We start from the raw sequence: 20,868 nt of genomic DNA, 5'->3' as shown, positions 1-20,868 counted from the left end.
TTACAGCACCCTGCCATGCGATTACATTTGTTTCTGACCACTGAGAACACTCACGTTAACTTTTATCGAGTGGAAAAAAAGTTAGCTTGTTTATATTATGCTAACATAGCTGTGTCGCTAGCGGTCACGTAGCACATCATTATATACCAGCTAGCCAAACTTCAGTAACCCTACAAACGTCACTGCTGTTTAGTTTTCTGTCTTCATTTATGCTGGAAGTGATAACAGAGCTGTACGTTTGAATTTGTTTTCAAAACCCGCAGTCAGGACATGCTATATTGTATTTAGATAGAAGCTAGCGAGCTAACTCCCTGCTAACTTCTAACTCCGTTAAATGTCATAAATTCCGTTTTCATGGATGCCTGGATGTTAAACTCAATTGTTACACCTGGTAGAGCAGAACGCTGATCATTTTATTAAAGATGAAAGACTTTAGACAGTTTTTCAACTCTCAGTAATGCCACAGTGATCGTTTGATATATGGACCTGCAGCGGAGTTTAGACCCAGACACGGCTAGTGACGTCAGACTGAACAACCGGATAAGATGTTAGTATGTTGCTCAGAAAGGATATTCATTTTTTTCCAGCCATTTAAAGACACAGAGCTTTATTTTCCTCTATTTGCATAATTCAACCCTTGCTACAAATCTGAATCTAATTTGAAGTCAGAAATATGGTGACAGCTCATGACCATATGTGTAAGCTCACATGAAGTGAGCTCTGAAGTCATGCTTGCAGATGTCTACCTGTCTGCAGTGGATTCAAAAGAGCTGAATTCATCTTAAATCTATGTAAATCCACTACAAACACACCAATGTGGACACTTAACAGTTAAATACAAAATCTTTGGCAAAGGCGTAAACATGCTGCACATTCATTAAAAATGCATTGTCCATTAACTATAACATTACAGACAGAAGATGCTTCTTTATTTATTTTATTTTTTTACCATCAAACGACATATGATATTTGTGATTTTTAGCATCTTGGACATCCTGCACATTTCCACTCTCATTTGGAAAAACCTGTGCACTATCTGGTGCATTCCTGCAGCAATTCTTCAGAACATCTTTATCTGTCTTCAGAGGTAGCAAGTCTGTTGGCACAGTCACTTCCAGGACAAAAATATTAAGAATCTAAAAAAATACTTTTGATGTGAAAAAAAGAAAACTGCTCTTTAGCCTTTCAGTGTAACAATACCAAATGACCTAAATAAAATTATAATTGTTTTCACTTTTTTAACATGCACCCCCTTTTTGAATGTACAGATATACAGAGGAGAAAAAATATATTACAAATTCAGGACAAATGCTCCAGATTGCTGTAAAAAAAAAAAAGCCACAAAATGCTGAGCGTTTTCTTTACTAACTGTAAAGTAATGTTAGATAACAGCCGGAACTTTAATATGGTATATAATATAGTCCTATGTAAATGCAGTTAGGTGTGTACCAGTTTTAAACACTATTAACGTACATTTTCATCAATCCCCATTAATCAAACAGCAAAAATTTTAAAAAATAGAAAATACGATATTAAAGCCGTACGTTAATCCACAAAAACATATGGGAGTCATCCAGTAATGCCAATAATATATTGTTTTTCTTTTTGCTTTATCTGCTGTATATGTGCAGCATGTTTAAATACAGTAAGTCAAAGAGCTGATTGATGTAAGAGTTTTTGTTTTTTTTGACTGGGGGGAAGAAAGAAAGCTCGCTGTAAACTGGCAGGCAGCTGGATTTAAATATGAAAAATAAATCTCCACGAGTTTAAATGCAGACATGAAAAATTAGTCATACAACACGAGGAGTCAAGAAAGAGGTAACAACATGTGTTGGTATATAAACATTGGCCCAGTGGTGATTTCGCCTGACGCAGTAACATTAAAAAGACGTGATGACCAGTGACCACGTTAACTGGTGGTTTTACTCTCATGTGCTGGAGTGGCCACGCTGCCTCTTTTACTGTGTGCTGGAGTCTTGTTCACTTTGCCATTCATCCCCTTAAGGTTGTACAGCCGGCTGAAACTCAAGTTAAATGGAGTTCTCCCATCCTGCACTTCCGGTCCAGATGCCGTCTGGTTGTGAGACTGAGTACTGAGCTGGATCTGTGGGTTCATATGGAGTAAGGAGGAGTTTGGATAAGGAGTTTGGTTCTGTGCTGCTGAATCCTGGCTCTGCTGGCTTTGGGAGACCCGTTTCCGTCCGGCTATAGATCCCACAGTACCCGTCACCAGTGGTTGAGGTGGTCTGGTTGACGTTTTGTGAAGAGATGACATATTATCAAAGAAATTCGGATTACGTTGGACCCTCTGTTTTTGAGGTTTGGGTGAAGAGTGTGAAAGCTGCAGAAAAAAGAAAGACAGAGGAGATGTCTGACTCAGGGTGTGTGTAACACTTCTGCAGCCAACAGTTTCTCATATTTAATCTATTATATGTGGGGCAACTTATCTATAATGCAGTGTAGGATTCTTACACTCACACACGCATTAGCAAGTGACATATAACCTTTGTTGCAAATGGAAAAGAGAGGGTGCAAAGTGTCTGTGTTATTTTCACGTTCATTAATATTACATGACTGAAATAAGCTAAAACATGCAAACAACACTTCACTGACTCAGACTGAGTACTCTGAGATGAAAGGCAGTGGATTCGGGGCAAGAGTGAGTGAGTTAAACACCAATAAATGTGAAACCTATTCATCTTTTAGACTCCTTTAAATACTCTATCAGTGCAAACACGCACAGCACGTCATTATAAATATGCCACCTTTATTCGCACGAGGCATCCTTCTTCAATAATGAACAAAGCATGGTTGTGCTGCTGTGTTTGAACTTAGTGATGCTCTGCTGGTGAAAGGTTCATGGATCAACACACAAACACAGAAACAAAGGCTGTAAATTATATTACATAGGATTTCAATTATATACAGTACTGTGCAAAACTCTTGATCCAACCCTGAATTTGTTATATATTTTGTACTCTTTTTTTTTTAAGTGATCTTGAGCAATAGTTCTTGAGGCTTTAAGAGTCTTTCTTTGAACAACGGCTACTTTTCACATGTTTAACAATAATGGAATTCCTAAAGAGCTATAAGCCAAAAAAGAATATGATGTGCAGTGTGAGGAACAGTATCTGAAAGTCATGTCCTTCAGAAACAGGGGGGGGGGGGATCCAGCATAAACCTGAGAGAAGCTGGGCCTTCAATGATCTACTGTTCACTGAAGCCTCATCAGAAATGGCCTCAATGGAAAGGTGTCTGTCAAGAAGCCATTCCAGAAGGGAAGCAGAGAGAATGGGCTGAGATATACAAATCACATAATAACTGGACTGAAAATCAGGGTCAGCAGGTCTTATAGAGTGATGAATCCAAATTTGAAAATTTAGTTTAAATCATCATGAGCCAGCTGAGGTGCAAGGTAAAACAGTAAGTCTACACGGTGGAGGCGCTGTCACGGTTTGGATCTGAATTTTAGATGGTGGGGATCTTACTGGAACTGATGGAATTTATGAATGCAGAAAAAAATCCACCATGCATTACCTTCTGGAAAGCATTTTATTAGCATGACAATATGACAACGATCCAAAACACACTACCAAGGCAGTAAAAGAATACCTGATTAAAGCCCAGAGCTCACACCTTCAAGTTATTGAAGCAGTATGGGATCATCTTGACAGAACAAAAGAAAAGGCAGCCAACATCCAAAGAAGCCTGGAGAACTATTCCTGAAGACTACTTCAAGAAATTGCAGAAAGGCTGCCTATCAGACTTCAGACTGTGTTGAAAAAAACATGCAGTCATATAAATGTTCAAAATTAGAATTGTGCAAACTCTGTTTTTGCTTTATATACTTTTCCTGCCCAAGCATAAAGAAATGAGGGGCGGCTCAAGACTTTAGCACAATACTGTATGTTATTAAAGCCTTTCACATTCAATTTTTCTAAACTTTGATGAAACTTAATATAAAAAACTGTCAGTGAAGAACAAAAAGGCACTTTGATAAATGCACTATTTCAAGTTTCTTTATATAGCACATTTCATATGACAGGCATAGACTTAACAAGCTTCAAAGCAGAAGGAAAAAGGACATCACACATGGCAAAAACTTCTAAAATAAGAGATTAAATGGTCTGTATTTGTATAGCGCTTTACTCAGTCCCTAAGGACCCCAAAGCGCTTTACACATTCAGTCATCCACCCATTCACACACAGGTGCACACAGCACTGACAGCGCCACCAGGCCCTCCACCACCAGTAGGCAACGGGTGAAGTGTCTTGCCCACGGACACAACGACTGAGACTATCAGAGCCGGGGCTCGAACCGGCAACCTTCCGATTACAAGACGAACTGCCAACTCTTGAGCCACAATCGCCTTTTACACTTTAAAAAGGGATTTTGATCAGCAGGATAAAAAATATAGGAATAAAAATAACACTGATCCTGAAAAATTTCCCCATTGATCACACACGTGCAAAAAGAGATACGCTTTGAGTCTCTTTTTAAAAGAACACACTGGTGTAGCAGTAGTAGTTGTAGTAGTAAGTGGTAGAGTGGGACCATAAAACTAGATGATTTAGAAATCATTCAGTATTTGCTTTGTGATTCAAGCGATGCCAGGAGGTCTAGATTCAGTAAGCACACCGACAGAGTGAAAAGAGGCTGTCATTCATCGATTTTACAAGCAGTGAGAAATTATTTTACTGGGAGGCGAAGAGACCCTGAATCCTCCCTTAGTTACACTGTAATAGGCCTAGACTGCTGAGGGCTTCCTATGATGCACTGATTCTTCTTCCCTTATTTCTTTTCATTCTATGTGTTTAAACACATCTCTGCATTTAATCATTAGTTATTAATCTCTTACTATGGCTCTCTTCCACAGCATGTGTTTTATCTTGTCTACCACACCTCACCCCCAACCGGTCACACCAGATGGCTGCCCCTGCCTGAGCCTGGCTATGCTTGAGTTTTCTTCCTGTTGAATGGGAGTTTTTCTTCCCTGCTGTCGCCAAGTCAATGTTTGACTGTTGGGGTTATTCCTTTGATTTGGTGAAATATAATTATGCATATATTTACTTAATACCTGCATTGTTACAGTAGGAAAAGGTGCATAATTTTCTATTGAAAATAAAAGCATCAGAAAAGGCTGAGACTGTGACAGGAAGCACCTACAACTGTAGATATGTTGTTTTTAAAGATGATAAAAGGCCGGCTTAGAGATAGTGAGCATGTGCTTCTACAAGTTAAGATCACACCCACATTTTTGGCATGCTTCGGGTTTTTTCCGTCACGCAAGTTAACACAGAGTAAAGCCTTGGGATCTACTAAAACATTTATTTTGCCCTCATTTAGTTGTAAAATACATTTGGGCATCTAATTATGAACCCTGGCAATGCAATGGGTGCGTTTCTTCAAGAGACTAAGGATGTTGGCGGATACAGATATGTTTACCAAGGCTCCAATGGAAGATTGACACCACTTTCATGTTTGCATACTAAACAGTTTCAGCTGCTTAGCTCAGCTTAGCACAGAGACTGGAAACGATGGACATACAGCAGCAACTAAGGTCACCAATTGAAAAACTGTGTTTTTTTAAATTAAGTTGTCAAAGAAGGAAAAATGTGTTACCTTAATTTCAATTAATTAGTGTGATGTTTTTGTTTTTTAACAAAATCCAGTTGTATATATACCCATTTGGATATGATTGGCAAACTAAAGAAACGTTTTGTTGGTTTTAAATGTTATTCTGATCAGTGCTCATACCTTCTGTCCCTCTGTCTGCCTCTTTGACTGGGGGCTCGCTCTCCTCTCTGTACCCCTGGGTCTTATTTCCACCTGGTTTGAAGCGTTCTCCCTCCCCTCTCTGTCTGGTCTCCCTCCCTCTGTTGATTTAATGTCACCAGCGGACGATCGCTTTGGCTTTGATCTCTCTTTACTTGACCCTCCTGCAGTCATTCCTCCATCCACCAGTCTGTCTGCAGCTGACTGGCTCCTTGCCACCTTTCTCGTAGGCGTTTGGACCTCTTTGTCTTTTCCTCCTGTTTCAGTTGAATCTTTGCCTCGTTTAATTTGCACCATTATTCTATTAGTATCCTCACTGCCTCTCATCTCTGTCCCCTGGGATTCTTGCTCTTCCCTCGTCTCGGCCACACTCAGTTTCCTCCCATGTTCGTCCTCTTCACTCGCTTCTTCTTCACTTGCCTTGTTCTCTACCTCCCTAGTTTCCACTTTTTTTCCAAGTAAAGAAGAACTGGGGACTTTAGCGGCCCCAGTCAAAGTCTGTGTTTCACTGTGTGCCGTACCTAATGTAGCATCACTTGAGCTGTAATTTATGTGTGCAGGACCGGTGCCAGTGGCGGGAGAATTTAGACTATTTGTGTGTGCGAAATTAATGTGATCCGCTATCATCCCCTGGTCACGAGAAGCCATGTGGTCAAAAACAGGCTCATTAAAAAGCGAGTCGCTACATTCATAATACTCTTCAGAGGTGGTGGAGAGAGTGGAGTCCTCTCGTGAGGAGATATAACCATCAAAAATGTCTGGCGATAGAGAATCCAAGGCTGGCGTGCGTGGAGAAAATCCATCAGGAGTGGGAGTGTGTGCTTTAAGCGACTGTGATCGGTGCACAGGTGTTTGCGAACGGAAGTCCGGCAGGTGTGTTTCGGTGAGGTGTAAACGCAGGGCTTTTTCGGGCGTGTGTGTGCCAACACGTCCTGTAGAAGTTTGTTCTTGAAAGGTGCTGTGCGTGTTGTGATTTGCAGTATTTCGCATATTAACCTCATTGTCTACATGTGTGAGTCTTACTTGTTCACCTTGCTGGCTGTGGGTGTCTGTAGCAGATGTGTGTGCGCCATCGCCGTTATGAGGTCGCAGACATGAGGTCGAGAACACTGGCGCTGTCGAAGAATTCAGAGCCTCCATCTGATCCATGTCCTGTGGTTTAGAAAATGATATCCTTTGGGGTTCATGTACTCTTGCGAGAAATGTTCTGCACTGTGTCACATTTTCACCTTTTCTGTCTGACACGTCACCAGATTCAGAGCCTGTCAGAGTCCTTTCAGGGCTCGCTGTATCTGCCTGCGCTGTTGCTACACAGCGTGCGTCCATCTTCCCAATAATCCTGCAATCTTCGGAAGTTTCGAGGTCAACATCTTTTGGAATGATTTCTTGAATTTTCAATGCGGCTGCCTTTGGTGCATCATTAATCAAAGCGTCTGACTTGTGCAGCTCGCTTCCAGCGACCGTCTGGGATGCTGCTCCGTCATCGTCTTGCTCATCTGCTTCCACACTTGTCTCTTTAGATTCTTGCTTTGAAGTTTCTTCAGGATTCCCTGTGTTCTCTGTGTCTTTTTGTGCCCCTGCCTTACTGGTACTGTCGTCCTGCAGCTCAGGGACAGTTTGACACTCTTTTACCAGAGATGTCTGCTCAACAGCTGCCACATCAAACGCACTGTGGGCCACGAGGGGCCCTGTGCTGGCCTCGGGCCTCCTAACAAGACGGATCTCCGGCAGTTTCTGCCCATTGCTGGTGCTGCTGTCACTCATAACTATCTGTATGGTACGAGGTTTAGGGATAGGGGGAGCTGGGGTCAAAGAAGAGGATGCAGGGAGGGGTGGATTTGGTGTTGTAACGGAAGAAGTAAGAGGAAGGGCAGAGGAGCTGGTGGAGGGAACAGAAGCGCTAGAAGATGTGCTTGAGTGCACTGTAGTAATAGGAATGTGGTTATTTTTAGACTGTGTGGCAGAAACCAGGGAGGTGGAAATGTTGCTGTGGACAGTTGGAGTCTGGATGCTAGAAGCCACTTCAGTAGAGATTTGCGGTTGCTTGTGAACAGCTCGTGTTTGTGAATCCGCCTGTGGTGGTGGGGTCTTTTCTTTCGTACCTTGTTCTGTGTTTAATTCTGGGGAGTCGGGAATCTGAGGGGTGTGTGCACCGTTTGGTGTTGGGGTGTGTGTCCTGTGCACAGCAGAACTTTGTGTGCTCAATCTACTTGTAGGTTCTGCTTTCTTTTCTGTGTTTAATTCTGGGAGCGAGCCTGACTCAGCGTGACTGTTTGATGAGACGGGTTGTTCTGCGTGGGAAATCTTCCCCTCGTCAGAAGCGGGTGCTTCGCTGCTGGATTGGGGAAGTGCTTGTGCACCGAGGGGAGTATCAAGGCCTGCCTCTTGGTTAGTGGTTGTGCTTAAATCAAATTTATTCTTGGGGCTGACAGAATTAGCGGCGTCTGACTGCAGGTCAGACTTTTCCTCAGATGCAGGTGATTTCTGTTCAGATGCCTCTTTGTTATGTGTGACATCACTGAGTTGTGCTTGCTGTGCTTTTTCTACAGCATCATCAACCATGGATTTAGCCTGTGCTGGTTGGAGTGCATTCACCTCCTCTTGTTTAGGAGTCGCCTGTGTGGGCTTGGCGACTTCTTCCTTGGATTCCTTTGTGCTGCTGAACGGACTGCTAAACCTGATCGCCTGGCTGGTTTCAAACATCTCTGAACGCTGCAAGTGGACTTGAGTTGGTTTTTTGGCATCCCGAACATTAATGAACCCTATGACATCACTGGGGGGGTCAGGTTCTGGCCATGTGGGCAGGTATGCGATTAAGCATGCTTTTTCTAGATTTATTAATCCAGGATGGAGAGGAGGAGATTCTTTTGTCGATTCTTCACTAGCCTTGCCTCGCCTCTTCTTCTTGGAGTTCTCTGGATTTTGGGGTTCTTTGGGGCTTTCTTGGTTAACAGAGGTGGTGGGGCCGGGGTTGGTCAAAGCAACCAGGGCATATTTTGGGCTGTACAACTTCCTCGCAATCTCAGCAGAAGGGGGTATGACAGGGGCGGGCTGTGGGAGGGGTTCCGGCTCAGGTTCAGGCTCTGTGATGGTCTGCCGGAGGTCAACAGAACTGGAGGACAGATAGAGGAAGCGAAACAGTCGGTCGAAGCCATCCACAGCCTGGCCTGTAACCACGGTGATGAGATTCCTATCCAGACGTGAGGCCATCCAAGTGAAGCTGCACAAAAAACAAATATGAACAAATAAAAAATGCAAATTCAGACTTATTTAAACTGCACCACGATACCACAAAACAAACTACACTACACTGCAAGCATAATGAAGTAATCAGCAATGACTGCAAACGTAAAAGTATAATAATCCAGTCACTTAGGAACTGCACGGTTACTCTAGTAGATTGGATACATTTACAACCTGTTTGTCTGCTATGTCGACAAGCCATTGTTTATTTATCTCTTGTGCCAAGTTGGCAGTTTCAAAAGCAGGTGGAGCACAAGGGGATAATCTTTTTCTGACACATTCTCCCTCCTTCTCACACACGTGATGTGCACTGACCTGTACGACCCAGACACAGCTTTGTCTCCATCAACGAACATGAATCTGTGACCCATTCGCCCTCTGACCTTGGTGCAGGACCTCGTGTAGAACTCTGCTCCTTCTGAGCAGCGGACACGAAGGTGCTGAAACACAAACAAACACGCAATTTTTGTACATATTAAAGACCCAAAACTGCCTTCATAACCTGTGACCTGCATTATAGAATAAAAGCCTGCCAAACAATGTGAGTAGAGACCGTGAGTCACACTACGTCAGCCAAAGAACAATAACATCCACAAATAATAGTAATATCAAACATTTACAACTCAAATGTAGCCAATGTAGAATTTTCTTTTTTTGCTAACAAACAACTGTTTGCAGCCAAGTGGCAGAGGGCTTTCGCTTTGGTGGCCTCAGAATCTCATCTCTGATTTTTGCAGATGATGTGGTTCTGTTGGCTTCATCGGGTGAGGGCCTCCAGCTCGCACTGGAACGGTTCGCAGCCGAGTGTGAAGCAGCGGGAATGAGGATCAGCACCTCCAAATCTGAGGCCATGGTTCTCAGCCGGAAAAGGGTGGAGTGCCCACTCCGGGTCGGGGATGAGTTCCTGCCCCAAGTGGAGGAGTTCAAGTATCTCGGGGTCTTGTTCGCGAGTGATGGGAGAAGGGAGCCGGAGATCGACAGACGGATTGGGGCTGCAGCTGCAGTAATGCGGACGCTGCACCGGTCCGTCGTGGTGAAGAGGGAGCTGAGTGTAAAAGCGAAGCTCTCAATTTACCGGTCGATCTACGTCCCTACCCTCACCTATGGCCACGAGCTGTGGGTAGTGACCGAAAGAACGAGATCGCGGATACAAGCGGCAGAAATGAGCTTCCTCCGAAGGATGGCTGGCCTCTCCCTTAGAGATAGGGTGAGAAGTTCGGCCATCCGGGAGGGGCTCAGAGTAGAGCCGCTGCTGCTCCACATCGAAAGGAGCCAGCTGAGGTGGTTCGGGCATCTGACAAGGATGCCCCCTGGGCGCCTCCTGGGTGAGGTGTTCCAGGCATGTCCCACCGGGAGGAGGCCCCGGGGCAGACCCAGGACACGCTGGAGAGATTATATCTCTCGGCTGGCCTGGGAACGCCTTGGTATTCCCCCGGATAAGCTGGAGGAGGTGGCTGGGGAGAGGGAGGTCTGGGCCTCTTTGCTTAGGCTGCTGCCCCCGCGACCCGGCCCCGGACAAAGCGGATGAAGATGGATGGATGGATGGATGGAACAACTGTTTGCCTTAATAATAATCCCTAAAACATAGATACAGAAGTCATTAGCAGTCATTTTCCACTTACTGCCTTAATCTAAGGCAATTGCTCCATGTGTTCAAACATCTAAGCCATCACACAAACTACAGCCAGTGTAAACACTCTGCTTAAAACTTACACAACCCACATTATGATGTCTGGCTTGTCTTTACTTGATTTGAAAACCTATATTCCCCACCTTTGTTGGAAACTGTCTGTTTTTCATGCCTCTTAAAAGCACAGCATATGTGTTATAAAATAAGCCTTCTGAGTCAATTTTCCTGCACCTGCTTTTGCCTATAATGTGTTAAGGCTCAAAGCCTATAATGAAAATAATTATTCCTTTCAACAGAAAACATGTTTTCCTTCCATCTGTCCATTGTCATTAGCCATTTCTGGGTCCAATCACTTCTTCTGATCTCAAAATCAAACAAATGTTGAAATACCACTTAGGCTATGTTCACACTGCAGGTCTTAATGCTCAATTCCGATTTTTTTGATCAAATCCGATTTTTTTGTCTGCTTGTTCACACTACAAATAAAAGGTGACAGCAAACGCGCTCTAGTGTGAATCCTCAAAGCGGCCCGCATGCGCAAAAGAAGACGTCACACACACTGCACTCTGTTTAGATCCAGACCAAGCAGTATGGTTTGACTGATGGCTGTTAATATAAAGACTTGTTTCGGACTTTACGTTTCCCAATTTTTGCTTCAAGTTATTTTGTAAAATGTAATAATTATCCTTATTGCTGTTTTAGAGAGGAGCGGTGCTTCAAAGGATTATACAGTACAAATAAAATGTTCACGTTTCTCCAACGTTGTCTTCTCAACAGTTTCACTGACATCTACACTGGATAACCAGGAAGCGTTCGCGATGTCTTCTCGGGCGCTTCTCCGGAGCTGATAATTGGCGTCTGTCTTGTGTCCGTGACGTAAAAGATGGATTTAATGCGACATGACCGTTTAAACAGCAGTTGCTTTCTAAAAAATCGGATATGTATCGGATTCAGTACCACATACGAAAGTGACCCAGATCGGATTTAAAAATATCGGATTTGTGCCGTTCATACTGTCATACCATGATCGGATATGGGTCGCATAGCAAAAAAGTCGGATTTGATGCGCTTTCGCCTGCAGTGTGAACGTAGCCTTAGTGTTAAAAAAGTCTGTACTGTTTTTAGGTTAAAACACAATGATCCATGCGTTTATTTTCCCAGATGTTACAATAAAGTTTAACGTTCAGGTATCCATGACAAGAGGATTTATAAGGTTAGCTGTGTTATAAGCTAGCACAACATTAGCTAGCTAGTTTCTAAAGATGTTCGACCATGTTTTGACAGAGACAGAAAACTAAATAGTAGCAACATTTGGAGGGTTAGTGAAGTTGTGCTAGTTGGCACACAATTATGTCCTACCTCTGTGGCTAACTACAATGAAGAGGATTAGGCCCACCTGGGGGGGGTGGCCACATCTTTTTCTTTTCTTTTTTTTTTGCAGAATTCTGAGATTAAAGTCAGAATTCTGGAAAAGAAAAAAGACATGTCCACTTTTTTTTCTTTGTTTCTCCTGTGGCCCTAATCCTCTTCCATACTGCAGAGTTATGGTTAGGATAATATAAAACATTAGCACAGGGAAGATGGAGGATGAGTTAAACTGTTTTCAGTAAAAGTTCACGGTTCCAGTTAGTAGAGACAAACGTCATAATATGGCAAATAGAAGATGACGAAAATGTCTGAAATTATTCATCCACAACAAAAGATTAGCCGTTAATATCCCAAACACATTGAATAGCAATCAACTTTTTCTCAGCAGCTAGTGGTGGCTGAAAATAAAAAAAAATAATTCCAAAATAAAAGTTGAACTGATGCCTTGGTTTAAGGTGCTTCTTAAACAATATCTGGATGTCCTTGTTAGACTTTCTATCAACAGTAATTTTGTGTTCAAGGATAGTTTTCTAAAACCTCTGCATCAATTAAAATTAAATGAACGAAATTTAAAAATGAAATGAATGAGAACTATATATATTTACACAGACTGCTGTGGTGACTGAAACCTGTGACCTCATCACTTATCCTACTGAGCTTAATGGCACATTTGAATAATATCATTCCTGACTGTATGATGCTAACATTGTGGAAAGAGCCTGATGTTAGGTTCAACATGCAACAAATGAAATACAACAGAGGTATACAAAACTGTGACTACCTTAAAAGTGTCTATTTCTTAAAATCAGGTTGCAGTAATACTAGTTTGTGTACATGGAGAAGACCAAGTTGCATTAAAGTCTCATCACAATCATGTACTAAAAAAACAAAACAGAGACAAATGCCTTTTATTTCTTCTTTGCAGTAATCTGATCTACATTTCTTACTTTGTAAGAGACGGGCTGACGCAACAACTATTCTACGTGACACAACATCAACATCCATATATGTACAGTTCAGTTTCTGGCATCAATCATTGACAAGTTTTGACCAAGGAGATGACACCGCAGTTTTAATCATGTTTGCTGGGTGTTGCTGCACGGTTTGGATTACTCACTAAAACAAACGTCTGATCCTGAGCTTACTTTCACTTTGAAATTTTGTTCAGACTGAAAGTGATTCCTTTCTGAAACGTTCAAATATTTGGAGTCTGGGACACCGTGAAGCCTGGGAGTTTTTAGAAACAGCTTAAAAACATGCTGTACATGAACAGTGCTAACAGAAAAACTGGAGCGCTTGAAAGTAACCACAGTAACTGAATCCTCACATCATCATCTAACCCAATGCACTTTCAGAAAGCAAAAGACAAATAGATACCAACTAAGCCTATGCAATCTCTGTGCATATGCATGTGCAAACATGACCTCTGTGAAAAGCCTGTTTTCAACTATACACCAAACATATAAAATAATGTATGTTGCAATGCTAACATTTAACCAGTGTAAGGTTCATAATAACTGAATGGTACAATATCATTGTTGCAATCATAAACTGATATTAGAAAGGCTGACTCAGTCAAACTTTTCAGAGTTAAATGTTGCAAATATTTTTTATCCTAATACTTGCATGGTGATATTGTATCAATACAGGAACACTAAATATTGATATTTTATTAAAGAAATTAAAATATGGTGGGAACGCTGTGAACAAAAGGCACATGCAACACTACCACCCTAAAAGTACCCCAAAAGGTGCTTTTAGGGTGTTTTTCTTCATTGTCTGTAGTGTTTAAGAGCTAAAAGTCTGTATAAAACTAGTTTAAAAAACATGGTTTCCTTCCATCACTTTTCTACATCACTAGCTGCTTGTCAACTCTGTTGTCATTGACCATTTATAGGTCCAATTGCTTCTTCAGTTCTCAAATATTAAGATACCGCTGAGTGTTAAAAACAATTTATTTCGTTTCAGCTCCAACAAAAAGATCCCAGTTGTTACAATAAAAAAAATAAAGGTTTAGGTATCCATGAACAGGTTTACAAAGTTAGGCAGTGCTATAAGCTCGCAGGACGCAAGCAAACTCTCATTAAATCGACTGAACTGAAAGACCATCTGACAGACTTAACCTCCTAATTTGCAACAAGCTAATACCTAAGTTACATGATTAAACATAGGACATCAATCTCCTTGCATCTACAAAATAATAAGAAAAAAAAAGCGTGGCTTCCTGGTGACAATATTGAATTTTTTCACATTCTGCGACCGAGTGCAACTTGTGGTGACTCAGTGGTTGCCCAGAGATTGAGGGTGTTGCACTCATGACCATGTGGACTGACTGAGGTCACTCTCAGAGAGATTGTTGGAGGTTTGCAAAGAATTGCTGTCTAATTTATAAATGCAGACAGATTGCCAGCATGTTGCCATCAGTCTGATTGAGTTTTTGTCAATGAGTGCAACTTGAGGGACTCGACTCAACAGGCTGCCAGCTGGTTGGATTCTGGTTATATTCATGTAGAAGAAGAAATGTTCATGTAATAGTTAAATGTGAATTTCAATCTATGTAGACAGCAACACATATATATTCATGGATGATTTATCACAGTTAATTGTTGTATTATCCAAAAAAGAATGCATGGAAGTGTTAGACTGACAATCTCATTTTACAAACATAATACAGTAACGTTGGAGAGAGAGAAAAAAAAAAAAATCACACCATTACACATATTGACCTTAAGTTGTGTGGTTCTTGTTGTCGTTACTCAGCAGTACATAAATAAGCTCCATAAGCCCAGCAAGGTGTGTAACAGACCCTCAAGTCACCTTGACACACTAGTCCTTTGGTTTGTTGTAAGTGTAGACTTACACTGTCTGATCTGGGGATTTTCACCCTGCCCTTCCGGATGCCTTGACACAACTTTGAGTGCTAAGTCTGTCTGAAAGCCACATGATGCAGCCAAAACATCATGCAGTCAGTCTTCTTGTTTCAGCTCCTCCTCGTTTCTTTTTTTCTGGCATGCTTTGTCTCACAGTAGAAAAACTTGTTTTCCTCCTTCGTTTAGGCACACCCTAAACTTTCTCCTTCCCCCAGTGCATTCCTTTGGTTAACCGATTCGATAAATTGCATTGCATGCTCCAAGTTCATGACGACGAGCATTTGAGCAGTTGTTCAATGCATTTTATGCGGAAATAAAACCACCTCCGAGTGCACTGTGGTTTCAACAGTCTCTACAGTCAATGTGCACACTTTGCTAAACTACTTAAATTAAGCTCTGTCAGCTTGAAGTGTGGCAGTTGGATATTTTCCTAGAAAACCTTCCTGAATAACTGATGGGTAAGAAGAATTTAGTACCTTATTGCCCACTCAGGTGCCAGATTCCACTTACTCTCACTCACTTGGCAACTCATTTCACCACTCATCTGCTCCTCCTCCCATCCCTCCCCTCCAGCCGCTCTATCTCGTCACTTACGGCTTGTGGTAAATTCCCAAACTATCACCTGTTTCCTGCAAGTCATCCTCTGATTGTCTTTCTTGACAGACTTGTCGCTTTTAGAGATGTTTGTGTTAGCTGCTCATCGTCGTCACGTACTCCTGTCTCCTGGCTCTTCAGATTTTCCACATAGATGAGCATCTATTGGTGCACTGTTAATGTTAATGTCATAAATGGCTATGTAGTTTTACTTGGTGAAATAGGCCCCACGCCAAAGGTTGCCTGCCAGTATAACAAAGCAGCAGTATATGACACATCAGGGAGCAAGCCCCTCCAGTGCACTTCATAGGAGAACCTAACAGACTCGCAGTGTATGACTAAGAGAAAGGAAGCACGCTGGCTGTCAAACAAACAAGATTGTGTCCTACTACACTGGATCCATCTCTTAACAGCGTTGTTTTACTTGCTGCAGAGCCACCGTGGATTAAACAGAATAGCAGCTTTGCATGTCATTTTAAAACTCTCTGTCAGGTGTACGTTGTACGCTCCTGTTGGCTAAAACCAGAGAGTGACCTACCTGAAGGAGATACACTTGTCTCTCCATAAATATTAGAAGAAACTGTGGCACAGAATGTCTTTTCTTCATACAGAGCCACTGTGCTATCAAATATTTAATTTAGCAGAGCAACTTCAGCCTGTGTGTCTACTGTGAAGCAAGTAGGAGTAAAACTGTTAAAGACAGATTCTCAGTGCTTATGAATCTAAAGCAAGAAAAAGGTCTGGGACGTCTTAGTAGGAAATAATAACATGGCATTTAATTCAAAAGGCAAATGCAGTGAGTATGAATCGCATATGAAAAACTCATTAAACTGAGCAACCGCTTTCACTTATCATGTCATGTGCCACACAAACATGTGCTTTTGTTGACAAAGCAAACACTGCTGCTATTGAATTTCTTGCTGTTTTGTTGGCAAATTGGATCCAGATGGTACTGAAAGACTGTCAAGCCTGTTTAACTTTAGTTACTCTGAGGCATAAAGTGACAAGTGTGAGTGTTTGTGCATCTTTTCTTATCAGCATGATCTGCACGCATGCATGCTACTTTAGATATTTTGAAATATTTCTGCAGTATTACAGGGACCACTAAGCACACAGGTCGAGCCAATAAGGCACGGCTAATGCTGCAGACGGTAGGCGTGATCATGGCTAAAAAAAATTATTCTTCAATTCTGACCAAAATGTAAGTGAAATACATGAAATCAAACATTTATTTAATCAAATAAAGAGCTGTTGAGGACAATGTGCTTGGTGTAAACTGTATAACAATCAGGTGAATTTCATTTTGCCAATTTCATGGAAAATTTACATTAAATTTTCTTCTGTACTCATGGAAAATTTCAATCCTTTACAGTTGAACCAAACACTCCAACTGGAAACACCTTGCGTTGGATGATTTCAGCTCCTTCTTCCACCTGTCAAGCAAAACTGTGTCCAAGTGAAACAAGCAGACCTTGTGAGAGGCCCCATCTAATGCTGACTAAGCCATTAAAAAACACTACACAGTGAAGTAATATGAGAGAACATTAATCCTGCACAACGACACTTTAACCAGTAATCTATCCTAAACTGTTCTTGAGAAATGATCACACCTAACAGAAAGCAATTGTTTCTTTTGGTTGACTTGAGTTTGTGATATTATTCTGTTATTATATGTTACCTTATATATGTAATCAAAGTAGTTGAATTAGAATACTGCTGTAGATCATATTATACCCTTTAAAATAGAGTGTGTGATCTGTATGTAGTTTAGTTCTCATTATACTTTTGAGTTAACAGAACATATTCACATATTAGTTCATTAGATAAATGTGCATCACTCTGTATCCTTGATCTGCTGGGAATGTGTGACACTGTTTTCTTGACATGCTTAATTGTTGAATCATGAAGAGAAGGTTGTAAGCAGGAGACTCTGTGTCTAAAGACAGGGGAGATAGATAGACCACATTCCACACCCCCACCTTACAGAAAGCAGAGAAACAACTGCCGAGGTCATAACTTAGGCGCTGTAACAGAGAAAAAATGTGATGTTTTGGCTTTTACGACTAGCTGGGGGCCACTAGAGACTATAAAAAGCTGAGCAACCCGTCACCATTTTGAGACATGTGCCTGACCCTCTGGTAGCATCTCTCCCGTCCGGACGTTGTAATGCTCTAACTGTTGAATTGTATGGAAATAAATGATTGTTGATTGAGCATTGATACACCGAGTATTGTCCTTCCTTCAGCCCAAAGATTCAAAGAACTGCGTGTTTTCAACAAGTTAAAATGATTGTGTTTGCTTTGGCAGCTTTCTACAAAAGATTTATGCCCCAAGAAAACAGTTCAGTGAAAACGCATTTTTATATTCCATGCAACTCCCTTTTAACATGTCCCGGCACGAGAAAGATCTGTTTCATATCTGTGTTTTGATCGTAGCTAGCTACTTACAATATGTAACAATAAAGGTAGGCAGAATGGGATTTATCTGCGTTGCAGTACCAGCTGGGTGGATCTACTGGTGGTTGTGTGGACTCTAGCGTGTGTGCGTGTGAGGGAGACAGCGAGAGACAAAAGAGAGAGGGGAAGCCGGCATGTGCTTCTGTTTATCCGTGCATAACAGAAGTCTCTTGACTTCAGTTGCTTATTTTGCGAGATAATCTGTCCTTGTGTTCTACATCAACAGCCTTACAAAGTTATTTCAGGCTCAAAAACACAGCAAGACTTTCCATTTTGTCCCAAAGGTTTCAATGCACGCGTTTGGGGCCAACAGGCAAAGACGCTCAACTCGTCAGTGAAACATTTACCCTGTAACATTTTGACCTCACATGTCACACAATGAAATTTCGCTTTCTATCTCATTATCATTTGAGTCGTAATCACCTTTTATTGCCTAGGTGGACCGCTTTGAATGGCGACGTCTGTCCAACAGCGTGCTGTGGGAAAACTGAACGGCTGACTTTTATGACTGTTTTCAGCTTTACTTAGAATTTGGACTCACTCTTTCATGATAAGATTCAAATTGCTATGCAAAATGACGAAGTGGGTGGTACCGGCTCACCTTGAGGTGTCCGGCGTGCATGTTGGCCCTCCGACACATGGCCAAGAAATGAGGTAGCGTTGCACGTTCCAGCAGGATGTAAACAGAAACTCTCCTTTTGAAACCAGCATCAAGCAAATCTTTGAAGATGTCGACATCAGTGAAGACGTCCATCACCACTGCGATTACCTGGAGACGCAGAAGCACAGGCACAGAACCTAGATCAGCCTCAGATACTCCTATGTAGTTCATGCATGAAAATGAAAACAAAATTCATTACAGAGCAGAAGGATAAAAGCCTCAGCCTTAAGGTTACTGCGCGGACACATTTTTATGCCAAAACAAATAACACTCAAGTTGTTTTTCAGGTTTAAGTAAAATAAGTGTTTCCTATGCAGAGGGAAAGTTCTCACAGCTCTCACAGCTACTTATACAACCGATAACTCGTTTTCTGTCTGAAGCTCTTGAGGAAAATGATCCAGCGAGCTCGTTTCAGGCAAATAACACGTCACAGAGAAGTGATGCTAAGAAATAAGACATGTCATAAATTTCTGCCTCCAGATGACTCAGCCGCATAAACAGACACAAACACTGACTGATAGGCATGAGCGCTGCAAATTACCCATGCAAATACCCCACCTAGCACACATAGTCCACTGTTAGTGGCATAGCTGATAATGGCCATAAATCAAGCTGCACTTTACTCATTTGGTCAGCAGTCTGTAGTCTGACTATACTGACTTCTTTAGACTTTATGCCAGCACTGTGGGTAATTTCAGGACTATGCACAGCTGATTAAAGAAAAAAAAAGTTAGTTAGATGGCTAGAAATCAATATTTTCGGATTTTTATTCAGTCATTAAATGAACTCAGGTGAGTAAACATTAGCATGCTTTGAAGATGAACCAACACACAAGTCATCCAGGAAGCTCAAAACACACATAAATATTGATGAGAAAACAAAGTTTTCATCCGCACTTAAACATGGTTATTTTTATATATTATTTAATGCACAATGTGATGATGAATAGTGCCATTTAATATTATCATAACTGCATTGGCCCACCTACCTTTTGCGCCTGTGCGATCATTTTTCTGACAACCTCTTTGATGTGAGCGTGACCATCCAGCGGCGGCTGCGTGTACACCGTAGTGCGCGTCACCCCCCGGTACGCATCGCTGTCGGGCCAGCCCAGGTCCATCTGCGGGATGGACGTGTCCGACAGCTCTGGCCAGTAGTGAAGCGACAGCGGGGTCTGCACGTCTTCGGCATCCCCCGAGAACAGCTCCAAGCCCGGGTCATAGGGTTCGACGGCGCCGGTGAGAGCTTCCAGCTCCGGGTCTGAGAGGAAACCCCGGAGGCCGCGAGCCTCCAGGTATTTAAAGAACGCCTCGCGACCATCCTGCAGGAGAGCCTCCAGCGCGAGCCGCTGGTCCTCACAGTAGAAGAACTCGGGCTTGGACTCGTGCGTCCGCGGGTTCACGTGGTTATCATCCAGGCACTGAAGCTGGGATAGAGCCATGTCGCGAGCCCGAAATAGTTAACTGAAAAAAAGCAATACAACTTTCATGAACCACCCAGTTCTACGAGGCAGTTCTCCAAAACGTCTCCAGACTTTGGCTGAAGACAGACGCACCTGTGTGCTTTAATTCCTCGCGTTTCTTTAAAAGAGCTGAGCAGCTTAGCTCGAGGTCTGGTAAATATCTTTCATCGTGTCGCCTGCTTCGGTCAGCGCTATAATTCCGCTGGTCAGCCATAATGCATTAACACTGAGCCATTGTTACTACCAAGCTGAAAGGCTACCCGGCAAGAGAGAAAGTAAATAATGAGCGACATGCTGCCTGCGGCACCGCCCGACAGGTGTGACCTTAACAGGCAAAACACACCTACCCACACGCTTTCAGAAAAAGGCAGACCTTTATCACGTGACCTCCAGGGCTTCCCAGTTTTATGAAGTGTTGCAGCGCTGGCAGCAGGAAGATGTCCATCCCTCGATTTGTCCATTAAATCATTTAGATGGCACCTCATGTGAAAACCATCAGCGGATCATACATAGCTGTTTTACCTGTTCTGTCATGTTTTTTTTTTTTTTCTTATTTAACTTCCTGCCAGGATGGAAAAGCCCCAGCTTGTGTTTTGTAAAGATCAAATTGAAGCACATAATTACTTTAAAGAATCGGTATCGCAACATTTCTGGGCACGAAATTTAAACCACTGCTTGTGGTTTTGGGAGAGGCTATACCGTGAGATATTTAGCAATGATTTGTTGATAGCGCTGCAGATTCCACACACACAATTTTACTCCAACTCTGGCTAATGATCAGTTTTCAAACCTCTAAAAGATTTATTAT

The 20,868-nt window shown here is 42.2% G+C and overlaps 1 protein-coding gene across 2 annotated transcripts; it reads right to left on the bottom strand.

Moving 5' to 3' along the window:
- Positions 1-912: 912 nt before the first annotated feature.
- sack1ga (scaffolding CK1 anchoring protein Ga) lies at positions 913-20,365 on the bottom strand. Of its 2 annotated transcripts, none has more exons than XM_085453793.1 (5): positions 19,587-20,365; positions 18,539-18,706; positions 9,335-9,459; positions 5,759-8,996; positions 913-2,341 (listed from the first exon to the last, which is right to left on the bottom strand). In XM_085453793.1, the coding sequence occupies exons 1-5, from the start codon at positions 20,037-20,039 to the stop codon at positions 1,910-1,912; spliced, it is 4,416 nt and encodes a 1,471-aa protein (XP_085309919.1). In that variant the 5' UTR covers positions 20,040-20,365; the 3' UTR covers positions 913-1,909. The 2 variants fall into 2 exon arrangements, with proteins under 2 accessions (XP_085309919.1, XP_085309920.1); XM_085453794.1 differs by having other exon boundaries at positions 6,800-8,996.
- Positions 20,366-20,868: the final 503 nt, after the last annotated feature.

The sequence above is a fragment of the Copadichromis virginalis genome, linkage group LG4, assembly GCF_057382275.1.
Source record: "Copadichromis virginalis isolate Kocher_CV1m ecotype Utaka linkage group LG4, C_Virginalis_male_GT1.1, whole genome shotgun sequence".
Lineage (NCBI taxonomy): Eukaryota > Metazoa > Chordata > Actinopteri > Cichliformes > Cichlidae > Copadichromis > Copadichromis virginalis.
The sequence above is the reverse complement of the archived record's forward strand: the minus strand, read 5'-3'. Positions and strand labels throughout refer to the sequence as shown.

Excerpts from the sequence above, each read along its gene's own strand:
- sack1ga (XM_085453793.1), bottom strand. The coding sequence starts at position 20,039 with ATGGCTCTATCCCAGCTTCAGTGCCTGGATGATAACCACGTGAACCCG. Across the intron at positions 18,707-19,586 it reads TGATCGCACAGGCGCAAAAG|GTAATCGCAGTGGTGATGGA; the intron begins GTAGGTGGGCCA and ends CTGCGTCTCCAG. Across the intron at positions 8,997-9,334 it reads GCTGTGTCTGGGTCGTACAG|CTTCACTTGGATGGCCTCAC; the intron begins GTCAGTGCACAT and ends TTTTTTGTGCAG.